General features: G+C 47.5%; 1 protein-coding gene across 1 annotated transcript; it reads left to right on the forward strand.

Annotated features, from left to right (window-relative positions):
* Positions 1–205: 205 nt before the first annotated feature.
* On the forward strand, positions 206–2,296 carry LOC135607700 (glycerol-3-phosphate acyltransferase 1-like). The gene is made up of 2 exons (XM_065099705.1): positions 206–1,033; positions 1,155–2,296. Exons 1-2 carry the CDS (start codon positions 317–319, stop codon positions 2,070–2,072), a joined length of 1,635 nt encoding a protein of 544 aa, XP_064955777.1. The 5' UTR covers positions 206–316; the 3' UTR covers positions 2,073–2,296.
* The last annotated feature ends 10,850 nt before the right edge of the window (positions 2,297–13,146 follow it).

Raw genomic sequence — 13,146 nt, forward strand, 5'->3', positions numbered from 1 at the left:
CCAACCCTAACCACTACAGCAGAAGACTGAGGTTTTTGGGTCAATGGGGATATGGAGGTCACCGATGCTACTACCGAGCGAAACCAGATACCAGTCTCTCTCTCTCTATCTCTTAAGTGCTGCCTACCAGCACCCTTGCAGTCTCATTTATTGCTATATATACTAGTGATGAGCACCTCCAACCATTGCACTGCATCAACATTCCTCGCTTTGGCACATTGCAAGCCATGGCCAGCATTTGAAGGAGCCATTAGGGGGAGCTAGAGACACAGTAAGAAGAGAGGTGAGAGAGAGAGAGAGAGAGAGGTTGTCCCCCATGGTGATGCTAAAGCTAGCTGCACGATGGCAGTTTACTTGCTACAAGGTCGCCAAGAAACTGAGAAGCCATGAGTCGTCCCACAGGAACACCTCCCGATTGCACCAGGTGCATTCGTTGTATCCCGGTGTGGCCAAATGCTCCTTGGAGGGAAGAGAGGGGCAAACCTTGGTGTGTGACTTCCAGGGCACCCTCCTTCGAACCCCATCATCTTCCTTGTTCCCTTACTTCATGCTGGTGGCCTTCGAAGGCGGAAGCCTGCTGAGAGCTTTCCTCTTGCTCCTCCTCTCGCCCTTGTTCTGGGTGTTGGGCAAGCAGAGTGAGGCGGGCATGAGGGTCATGGTCTTCGTCACCTTCTGCGGGCTCCGGACCAGAGACCTGGATCTCGTGTCCAGGGTCGTCCTCCCAAAGTTCTACTTGGAGAACCTCCATCTCCAGGCCTACCAGCTGCTGGCCGCCACCGGCAAGCGGGTGGTGCTCACCGCCATGCCCAGGCTCATGGTGGAAGGCTTCCTCAAGGAGTATCTTGGCGCGAGCGAGGTGGTTGGCGCGGAGCTGCAGGTGGTCAGAGGCCGCTACTTCACGGGGCTCGTCTCCGGATCAACCCCGTCAGCCAAGCAGAAAGCCCTCAAAGACCGCTTCGGGGAGGTCAAGGCTGATGTAGCCATCGTGAGCCCCTCCAACCTTCATGACCATCTTTTCATCGCCTACTCCAAGGTTTGCCGCTTCCTCTCTTACAAGGCCCATGCCGTCTATGTATATATATACTCATTCCATGGTAAGACATCAGTATGCTGCTCTCTCTATGGCATACTGAGTTGGTTGGTTACTTGCCCAGGAAATCTACGTAGTCAACAAGGAGGAAGCTGCCGCCGGCATTGGCACAGAGATGCCAAGAAGCAAGTACCCGAAGCCTCTCATATTCCACGACGGGCGGCTGGCTTTGCTTCCCACACCCACAGCGACGCTTGCTCTCTTCATGTGGATGCCATTGGCCGTACCACTATCCATCACGAGAATCCTCATGGGCGTCACCTTCCCCTACAAGGTCGTCATCTTCATCGCAGCGGCCACCGGGATAAGGTTCAGGGTGGGGGTAGTAGAAGACGACAACAGACGCCGCGGCGCCGGAGCGGAGTGCAGCAGGAAGGGGGGAGTGATGTACGTGTGCACGCACAGGACGCTGTTGGACCCGGTCATGCTCTGCACAGGGCTACAGCGGCCGGTGACGACGGTGACGTACAGCCTGAGCCGGATGTCGGAGCTGCTGGCGCCGATGAAGACGGTGAGGCTGACGAGGGACCGGGAGCGGGACGCAGCGATGATGCGGCGGCTGCTGCGGGAGGGCGACCTGGCGGTGTGCCCCGAGGGGACGACGTGCCGGGAGCCGTACCTGCTGCGGTTCAGCCCACTGTTCGCGGAGCTGGCGGAGGACATCGTCCCGGTGGCCCTGGACGCCCGGGTAGGGATGTTCTACGGCACCACCGCGAGCGGGCACAAGTGGCTGGACCCGGTGGTGTTCATGATGGATCCGCTGCCAGTGTACCAGGTGGAGGTGCAGGGGCGGGTGCCGCGGCACCTGACATGCGCCGGCGGATGGAGCGCCGCCGAGGTGGCCAACCGGATCCAGAAGCAGCTGGCCGACGCGCTGGGATTCAAGCGCACCACCCTCACCCGCCGCGACAAGTACATGATGTTGGCCGGGAACGAGGGGGTGTCGCGGGACCAGCGCGACGGGAAGAAGCTGCCAAAGTAGCAGCGCCGGTTTAGCACTGTGAGTGAGGTGTGTGTACTACAGTACATGCCTTAAACGTCTCCGTGTCTTCAGAAACCTTGTCTGCTATTACAGAAACCTCCTCTGTATCTGCGATGAGTAATCTAATCGGTGTTCATGTGCTAGTGAGGAAGAAGTTAAGGCTGCATGCATCATGATCTAAGCCAACATCTAATTTAAGCATTCCCGTCCGATCATTTCAAGATTGTAGCCATGCTTTAGTCTATATTTGTGATTTATCTCACACTGTGTGTGTGTGTGTGTGTGGTGGTGACTTTGAATCTGTAGCACACGATAAACACCTCTTGGTGGGTCCCAGCCTCATGCAAGAGTACCTGAAGCTTTAATCGTGGCATTTATCATGTTCAAGTGAAGAAGATGTTTTAGATGGCACTACTGCAAATTATGGAGTTAGTGAATGAAGATTGTCCTACCTGCAACAAGGCACTATTCACCGGAGTTGGCTGGCACATGGATCGTAAATATACCGCCATTAGTAGATGGCACTGTTGCATTTTGCAAGAATGGCACATCAATCTATCACCCGAGTCCATGAACTTCCTTGAATTCCTCCGAAATGAACTGCATGGGGATAAAGAACTTGCGTTATCTTACAAAAGTATTAATTAATTATGTCTTTCAATCTTTCTACCACCTCACCTCGATGTCTAACCAATAGATTTATACTAGCAATCGTGAGAAAAAAAATAAACAAAGACATTGAAATATCTATAAATTTTTTTTCACAATTGATATGGTACATTTCAGCACCATCCACGTGGCAACGCTCAGTGGCCATGACAATGTCAATAAAAGAGCTCCAGGCTGACACGACGCGATACCTTAGACCCGAACAGGACGATCGCTTGCCCTTGTACTGTTCGGTGTCGTACAAGTTAGCGCCGCATACCGCAAAGCCATTTCGGAAAGCTCGAAACGATGCCAAACTACGCAGATCCGTACAAGTTGGTCGGTGCTTACACTCAAGGTACAAGACAACCACCCAAGGAGTTGGCAACCATTAATGGACCATGTACGATCAACCTTTATTTGCAGGTATAAAAACCGACCCCTGGACCAACGTTAGGGGGAAGGACTTCAAGCACTAAACTCCCCCAAACTCCACTCAACACTAACTTAAACTTTAGAAGGGTCGAGTAGGGAAATATCCCTCCCAACTTTGGCCTGTGTGTAGGAACTCGGTGATGAAAGAATAGGCAATTTGCTAAGGGAGAAGACTGCACTCGGGAGACGAAGCTCGAACCTGACCCAATCCGACGCCTACTTCTACCATCCAAACATTCGCATGGGCAACTTTGCGCATCCGGGATTGGACCGAGTCGTGCTGACACCTCGGCCACAACGTAAAGGTTCCTCAACATTTTTAGCGCTATAAGGAGGGCCTGATGTTGCAAGAACACCCTCGGCCAAGCAACCCGGGTGAGTGCCCTAGAGAGGAGCCACCCGCCACTCACCCAACCTTCGGGTTTAGAGGGCAACTCCCACTTCCTCCAAGCCTAGAAGGGAATACCTCAGCCCTGACCTCGAGCCACTATTGATGGCTGTTCGATGACCCCGAGCTCTCGCCCCTCGAGACCACCATGGGACAACCTACTATCTCAACCGAGGCATTCTTCAACCTCACCCACCAAGTCCAAGTGCTAGGAGGGATGATGTAGACTACCATCCCCCTCATCCCCCAGCTTGCCGAGTAGTCGACATTGCCCCAACCACTACCACCACGAGACCAGTCAACCCCTATCACCACGTCGCGAGAACTTTCTTCGGTCACTCAGAAACCTAAAGCAGTGGATGTTAGTTCGTCACCCAAGGAGCAGTTAGGGAACCCGAGGTCGATGCCAAAGCACAGCGCCCCAGGTCTTTGATGCACCTCCCCAAGCTACCCTGAGCTCGACACCTTATCATCCGACTCTACGGACTCTCTCTGGGCTAAGTTGCACTTGGTTAATCGACACCTGGACGAGGTCCAAAGGGAGTTCCACAAGTCCAAAGAAGAGCTCGGGGAGGCTTCATCGATAGGGTCCCATTTCATATAGGAAATCCAGAACAAACCAATACCACTGAACTTCCACCTCCCCATGCTCGAGGCTTACGACGGTGGCTCCGATCTAGCATAGCACGTCTCCGCCTTTCAAGCTCAGATGGCCCCATATGGCACTTCGGACGCACTAATGTGCCAGGTGTTCCCTACCACTCTCCGAGGTTTGGCTCGGATGTGGTACAACCGACTTAGGCCGACCTCAATCTCATCTTTTGATCAGCTTGAAAGAGAATTCAAGCTCAATTTCCTGACCAGTGCACAGCCAAAACCCTCTACAACCATGCTCCTTGGTCTAATTCAAAAGGACGATGAACCCCTTTCTCACTTTGTCACCCACTTCGTTGTCGATATTTGAGGAGTCCTCGACGCCCACCATTCACTAATCATGCAGGCATTCTTGATGGGCCTATGACCCTCTAGATTCTTTGAGTCATTGGTTGAGTGATCGATAGTGATCGTCCCTGTGATTGTCCAATGCACAAATGGATCATTGCTGCCAAGGCACTAGTGACGAGAAAGCACGAGGATCACAAGAGGCCTCGCATAGAGTAGTCCCGAGGGCAGCCCTCAGGTCCACTAAGAAGAAGGCTCGACTGACCCGAGTCATCGCTCCTAAGGCCCCTTCTCCCACCCTTGAGTTCATCCAGAACAGAGATCTTCCTCCAGATCAGAGAGAAGGGGCTCCTAAGATCGCCCAACTCAATAAGGACTCTACACAAGCTCAGAGATCTCTCCAAGTATTATTGGTTCCACCGTGACTACGGTCATGACATCGAGGAGTGTCACGACCAAAAGAACCTAATTGAGGAGCTCATCTGTAGGGGGCATCTCGGATGCTATCTCAAGAAGCCACGAGAATCCTCCCCGCACCCCATGGCTCAGTAGAATAACATATTGATGTCATCATCGGTGGTCCGGCTTCCGGAGGAGACAATGCATCATGATGAAAAGCCTATGCCCGAGCAACCATGGAAAAGCATTCTAGACAACAAGATGAGCCCGATATCACCTTCCCAGCGAGGGAAGCCGAGTACCCCAACCATGATAATGCCCTGGTGATCTCGGTCAAGATCGCCAAGATCGATAATGGTAGACACCGAGAGCTCGGTCGACGTCCTGTACCTCGATGCCTTCTAGAAGCTCGACTTAACAAAAAAAAAGACCTTGTTCCTATGGCCTTGACTCTCACCGGGTTCACCGGGGATTCTATCTTACCCCTCGGCACTACCACCTTATCGGTCACCATCGGGAAAGAGCCGAGGTCTAAGACCATGATGGTTATCTTCATGGTGGTCGGACTCCCTTCAGCATATAACGTCATCCTAGGTCGCCTGACCCTCAACAAGTTAAGAGTTGTCATCTCTACCTACCATTGGGCAATAAAGTTTCCAACTCATGTCGGGATCGGGGAAGTAAGGAGTGATCCTTGGGAGTCAAGGTAGTGCTATCCGACGGTTGTCATGCTGCATAAGAAGCTAAAACACGAGTCGCTTGTGGCCAACTTCTGAGACACTGCCAAGCTGCCACTTCGTCTTGAGCCAACCGAGTAGATACTATAGGTCCCCCTAGATAAAAGTCAACCGGACAAGGTCGTGAAGGTTAGAGCTGAGCTCCCAGAAAAGGAACGAGTCCAACTCATCAACTTTTTAACAAAAAATGTCGACGTCTTCGCTTGGACACCAAGAGACATGCTAGGAATTGATCCAAAGTTCACACAGCACCACATGAATATCCTCCTCCAAGCACGACCGGTAAAGCAGAGGCCTCGAAAGTTTGCTCCCGACTAACAAAAAGCAGTCGGTGACGAGGTGGATCGTCTATTGGAAGCAGGATTCATAACCGAGACAAATTATCCTCGATGACTATCTAATGTAGTCGTCGTCAAAAAATCTAATAGAAGTTGGAGGATGTGCATTGACCACATCGACCTTAATCGAGCATGCCAAAAAGATTGCTACCCCCTCCCGAGGATTGATCAATTGGCCAATGCAACCTTGGGGCACGAGCTCCTCACATTCATGGATGCTTTCTCGGGATATAACCAAATCAAAATAGCTCCCAAAGATCGAGAGCATATTGCCTTTATCACAAACCGAGGAGTCTACTACTACAAAGTCATGCCCTCTTGACTAAAGAACACCGGAGCAACGTACCAAAGGACGGTTAACAAGATGTTCAAGTACTAGTCGAGAGGAATATAGAGGTATACGTCGACGACATAATTGTCAAAAGCAAGCTCGCTGACATCCATCTAGCAGACCTAGCTGAGACATTTTGAATGCTTAAGGAGTTCGACATGCGTCTCAGCCCCGCCAAGTGCGTCTTCGGAGTTAGTTTCGATAAGTTCCTCGGCTTCATTATTCACTAGAGTGGGATAGATGTAAACCCCGAAAATGTTTGAGCTATAACTGACATGCTGCCTCTGTTGAGAAATCATGGGGGGCGACATCATATGCGCAGCGGAAGAACAAGAAAACAAAAATCCCCGATTCCCAAAAAGATGTTCGTCGTCGTGCGAAGATTGGTGCGCAAAAATCCGCAAAACACAAAACTGCGTATAGAGATTGTGTTACTTAGGGAGATCGTATATCCCTGTTTCCTTGCAGATCCTTAGGAGAGGGTGAAGGAGGTCAAACGTCCTCCTCTCTAGCGGTGATCCACACAGCAGGGTTGCGACGATGCTCCTCAAAACTTCAGGCCTACTCTGAGGTGGAGAGGGAGAGGAGAATAGAAAAGGCAAGCAAAGACTCTAGCCTATGAGGCTGTGAATCCCTCCTATTTATAGAGATCCCGTGTCAAACCCTAATGGGTCCTTCCCTAATGGGTATTGGATCTGCATCCATTAAGACAAGGGCTCCGTCGGATATCTCATATCCGAACCTCTACTCATCGCAATGCCTACCATATGTGTGTGACCCTCTAGGCCCAATATCGAGCTGGCCGTGAGTCATACCTGTCAGAACTCCTTCTGACTCAGTGAATTATTATCTCTGTAATAATTCACTCGACTCATCGACTACGGACGTACTAGGCCACTATGCCGTAGTCCCCAGACGATACAGAAGAATCCAATCCATTGGACCTGTCTGTCCTCAGTTACCATGTACCTATAGTCCCTCATCCATCTAATATCCCAGAGACCGTATATCGAGCATGGTGTTGTCAGACCCATACGGTTTCTATTCAAGTCTCGCTCTAATCGGATTCTCCCGGAGAACTCTTTCTCTTTCAACCCGAATGACCCTGGCCAGGGATTTGTCTGAGCAAGAACACATGGGATATTCCTCTCATGACGCCGAGAGTGGATGATCCTCTGTCGACACTCAATAGCCCTCGTAAGGTCGACTACCACTCCCAATGACCAGTTGTACTAGATCTAGGACAGCCAAACCTATAAGTCTGGTATCAAAGAGTGGAGCACTCATACAGGACATCCTTGGTGTCTCAAGTCTAAGGACCAGATACACCACTAGGACTACGGAATCGCTGTCTGACAATAAGGCATCATCAACCATCCAGCATTCCGTAAGCGGATCAATCAGTGAACTTATTCTCCAATGAGCACCTGTACTGTATCCCTAGTATTCCTACACGAGCAGCTATGAGACCAGCTGCATCCATCATATGGACGGGTATACAGCACACCAATCTATCCGGTTATCACGATGTCCCTCTCGAGTAACCTATGACCGGGATTATTTAGGATATGTGTTTGAAGGTGAATCGATCTCATTATCGTGATCTCATCACGATCCGATTCCCATTGCACAAATCCAAGGACATCACAATATATATATATATATATATATATATATATATATATATATATATATATATATATATATATATATATATATATATATATATATATATATATATATATATGCATTTATGCAATAGTTATAAAGTGATATATGCCAAAATATAATAAGCAAAAAGATTCTGTATCAAGTCACACGTGCCATCACTCACGTGATTGGCTTGCTGGGCACCTATGACTAGCAATATCTCACTTGACCTAAAGCCAATCACCTATGTGTCTGATCCCCATCAGACTCCTGTGACGCTCAAAGACAATCTGAGACATCGGCTTTGTCAGTTGATATGCAATGTTATCTTCGGATGGAACTCTTTCCACTGCTACATCTCCTCGGGTTACGAACTCTCTGATAAGCTGGAACCTCCTCAGAACACTTCTGATGAGACTCGGGTTCCCTTATTTGAGTAATCGCCCCATAGTTGTCGCAATATAAGGAAGTCGACTTCTCGCTATTTGGAACGACTCCCAAATCTGTGATGAACATCTTCACCCAGACTCCCTCCTTTGCTGCATCTGATGCAGCAATGTACTCCGCCTCTGTGGTCGAGTCAGCAGTGGTATCTTGCTTGGAACTCTTCCAGCACACTGCTCCTCCATTCAAGGTGTACACATACCCTGAATTCGACTTGCTATCATCGACATCAGACTGAAAACTTGAGTCAGTGTAGCCTTCAACCTTAAGGCTATTACCTCCATATACTAGTAAAAGATCCTTAGTCCTTCTCAAGTACTTAAGGATACACTTTATTGCTTTCCAGTGCTCCAAGCCTGGATCCGCCTGATACCTACTCGTGACACTCAGAGCATGCGCTATATCAGGCCTAGTACATAGCATGGCATACATGATAGACCCTATTGCTGAGGCATAAGGTATCATATTCATGTTTGCCCTTTGGAATTTTCCATGCCAAACCTTTTGACAATGGTTTCTATGTACCTTGACTGGGACAAGCCAAGCATCCTCTTGGATATATCTCTATAGATTCTAATCTCCAAAATATAGGATGCTTCCCCTAAGTCCTTCATGGAGAAGTGTCTAGATAACCAAGCCTTTACTATGGATAGCATTCCTACATCATTCCCAATGATGAGGATGTCATCCACATATAACACCAAAAAGGTGATAGCGCTCCCACTTACCTTTCTGTATACACAAGGCTCATCTTCGTTCTTAACGAAGTCATAAGATCTGATTGCCTCATCAAATCTTATGTTCCAACTTCGGGAAGCTTGCTTTAGTCCATAAATGGATCTAAGCAACCTACACACCTTATCTGGGCAGTTCTTGGACACGAATCCCTCAGGTTGCATCATATACACCTCCTCCTCGAGGTTCCCGTTGAGGAATGCGGTTTTCACATCCATCTGCCAGATCTCATAATCATAGTGTGCTGCAATAGCCAATAGAATTCTGATGGATTTTAGCATTGCTACGGGTGAGAAAGTTTCGTCGTAGTCAACACCTTGCCTTTGACGATACCCCTTAGCCACTAGCCTTGCTTTATAGGTCTCTACCTTTCCATCTACTCCGATCTTTTTCTTAAAGATCCACTTGCAACCGATGGGTACAATACCTTCGGGCGCATCAACTAGGTTCCAAACCTTATTGGAGTACATAGAATCCATCTCAGAATTCATGGCTTCTTTCCACTTCCCGGAGTCTATACTCATAATAGCCTCCTCGTAGGTCTGAGGATCAATATCCTCAGCATCATCTCCTCTAATATGTCCCACATATCTCTCAGGAGGATGAGATACTCTATCAGACCTGCGTAAAGTTGAAACTTGTGTATTAGGTACCTGAACAGACTCGGGCTGTAGAGTGGTGCTTGAGCTTGGTTCTCTAACTTCGCTCAACTCTATCATTCTCCCACTGTCTCCGCCAAGAATGTGTTCCTTCTCAAGGAACACTGCTCTCTTAGCTACAAAGACCTTTTGGTCCTCGAGATGATAGAAGTAATACCCACAAGTTTCCTTGGGGTATCCCACAAATATGCATCGCTCTGTCCTTGATTCTAACTTATCGGGGTTGTGTCTTTTAACGTGGGCAGGGCAGCCCCAAATCTTAACAACCTTAAGATCAGGCTTCTTCCCTTTCCATATCTCATATGGTGTAGACACTACCAACTTAGTTGGAACTCTGTTCAGAAGGTAAGCTGCGGTTTCTAGGGCATATCCCTAGAATGAGATGGGTAGGTCAGCGAAACTCATCATGGACCGTACCATATCTAATAAAGTATGATTTCTCCTTTCAGAGACACCATTGAGCTGAGGTGTGTAAGGAGGTGTCCATTGGGATAATATCCCATAGTCCTTGAGGAACTGAGTAAACTCTGTACTTAAGTACTCACCTCCTCGATCTGATCGAAGAGTTTTGATACTCTTTCCAGTCTGGTTCTCCACCTCATTCTTATACTCTCCGAATTTCTCAAAGGCCTCGGACTTATACTTCATTAAGTACACATATCCATACCTTGAGAAATCATCAGTAAATGTAATGAAGTAGGAGTAACCTCCAATGGCATGAGTTGACATGGGTCCACATACATCACTATGTATGAGTTCCAACAACTCAGTGGCTCTCTCTCTAGTTCCACTAAATGGAGAGTCGGTCAATTTTCCACGAATGCAAGGCTCACAAGTTGCATAAGACATATAGTCGAATGGATCTAGATATCCATCATTTAGCAACTTTTGAATCCTTCTTTCATGGATGTGACCTAGCCTACAATGCCACAGGTATGCACTGTTCAACTCATCTCGTTTCCTTTTGGACACATTTACATTCATGATATGTGGAGTGGTGTCTAACATAAATAAACCATTATGCAATGTTCCTTTCGTGATGATCTTATCATCTAATAATATCGAACAACCATTGTTCTCAAAAACAAATTTATATCCACTAACTGTTAAACATGAAATGGAGATAATGTTTTTGATAATAGAAGGAACAAAATAATATGCATCTAATGCAATAAAAGCTCCACTAGGCAGATGTAGGGCGACCTCGCCAACAGCTAATACAGCAACTTTTGCTCCATTACCCATCTTGAGGTCCATCTCGCCTCTCTCTAGTTTCCTAGGCCTTGCCAGAACCTGCAACGAATTGCATATATGATAAGCACTACCGGTATCCAATACCCATGTGTTATTATAAGAGTCTGACAAATGGAGACTGATCATGAATGTACCTGAAGCTTCATCAAGCTTTTGTTTCGCCCTTTCTGCAAGGTACTCTTTGCAGTTTCTCTTCCAATGCCCATCTTTACCACAGTGGAAGCACTGACCTTTGTCCTTTGCTGGGTCTTTCTTAGCAACCTTTGCTTTACCTTGTTTGCCCTTGCCCTTTCCCTTCTTAAGAGACCTTTCTGCTTTCCTTTTCTTTCTGGTCTCACCAGTGTAGAGAACTGGCTTCTCTTTCTTAATAGTACTCTCTGCCTCCCTCAACATATTGAGGAGCTCTGGGAGAGTCACCTCAAGCTTGTTCATATTAAAATTCATTATGAACTGTGAAAAGGAATCTGGTAGGGACTGAAGCACAATGTCCACACACAATTTATCCTCTAGGACCATTCCTAGACCTGTGAGTTTCTCTATCCACTCAATCATCTTTAGGACATGGTTCTGAACCGGTGTCCCCTCAGTCATCCTAGCGCGGAAAAGGCTCTTGGATATCTCATATCGTTGAGTCCTTCCCTGTTCCTCAAACAATTTGCGAACATATAGGAGAATGGATCTGGCATCCATCTTTTCATGTTGTCTCTGTAACTCTGGAGTCATAGAGCCCAACATATAGCACTGAGCAAGAGTGGAGTCATCAATGTACTTCACGTAGCGAGCGATCTCATCCTCGCTTGCCCCTTCTTCAGGCGTAGGCATCACTGTATCAAGGACGTACATGATTTTCTCCGCTGTGAGAACAATTCTCAAGTTACGGAGCCAATCCGTATAATTTGGACCAGTGAGGCGGTTGACATCAAGTATGCCACGTAAGGGATTTGAAAGCGACATTTTCTGAAAATAAAGATGTAGCAGAAATGAATAACATGCAGATTTTGCAAGAAATAAACTATCAAGATATAGACTTCTATCTTAATATGTTCCCACTATTTTACTAACGAGTCACGCGACACCCTCAGCACGTGAAACGGAAGTCTCCGACAGACTTCTAGTGGGGATCAGGATCCAATCAGCGTCTTAGTGTAACCTCGAGGGACTCGACCAATCACACTAAGCCTAAAAGGTAGGCAACTCTTGCCGATCACAACTCCTTGTGATTCCCGTCCTGTTCGGCCTCCGAATCACCATGGCCTCGAGGGACTCGACTAACCATGATGCTCGGTTAAGTCAACACCTTCGTTACAAGATGAGTCTGATTTGATGATATACCCTCGAGGGACTCGACCAAGCATACCATGCCTTAGGTCACCGGTGACATCTCTATGTCGTAAGCAAGATAGCGAATCGCGATATAGGTGAGTCTCGAGGGACTCGACCAACTCAACCTACACCGGGAATCGGTTCCTACTCATAACGATGGAAGGCCACGTGGGTCAATCTAATTGCCTCACGTTTACCGACTTAATATTATCGAGAGATGTTTCTATAATTTGGTCTCCTAATATGACATGTCACACATATACATATTTAATATATATCTACATCGCATGCAAATATATATACATATCTAGTATGTGTATAAGCAATCAAATCAGATGATCATGGACCACAACCTAATATGATTAGGCCCGAGCCAGTAGGCCTAATCACTCACATCAAGATCTATGTGTGCAACGGTGCATCTCCATGCCCTGTGATCGTCCATCTCATCCTCGTCGATTCCGTCGACATCTTGATGCATCTCCATGCATCACGATCGTCCGTCTCGTGGGTCCCGCTATCGCATCCACGCTCCCGCTGCGCCTCCTCATGTGATTACAACTTAATCATAGACACGTAGGCCCGACAATAAACGAGAAATATAATGAAGGCTCGCAGACCTCAATAATAATAATTACAAGTACACACATCACACGGTCCATGATCATCCGTCCACACATCATACATCACATGTATAAATAATCATCATCATGTAGGACTACTAGATAATAATAAAAATAATAATCAACTAAACCTTTTAATTAATTAATATTTTCTGAAATCAGGGACAT

This window comes from Musa acuminata, chromosome BXJ2-3, assembly GCF_036884655.1.
Source record: "Musa acuminata AAA Group cultivar baxijiao chromosome BXJ2-3, Cavendish_Baxijiao_AAA, whole genome shotgun sequence".
Taxonomy (NCBI): domain Eukaryota; kingdom Viridiplantae; phylum Streptophyta; class Magnoliopsida; order Zingiberales; family Musaceae; genus Musa; species Musa acuminata.

Bases quoted from the DNA above. Each gene is read 5' to 3' on its own strand.
- LOC135607700 (XM_065099705.1), top strand. From the start codon at position 317: ATGGTGATGCTAAAGCTAGCTGCACGATGGCAGTTTACTTGCTACAAG. The intron at 1,034-1,154 runs GTTTGCCGCTTC...TTACTTGCCCAG, and splicing joins TTTTCATCGCCTACTCCAAG to GAAATCTACGTAGTCAACAA.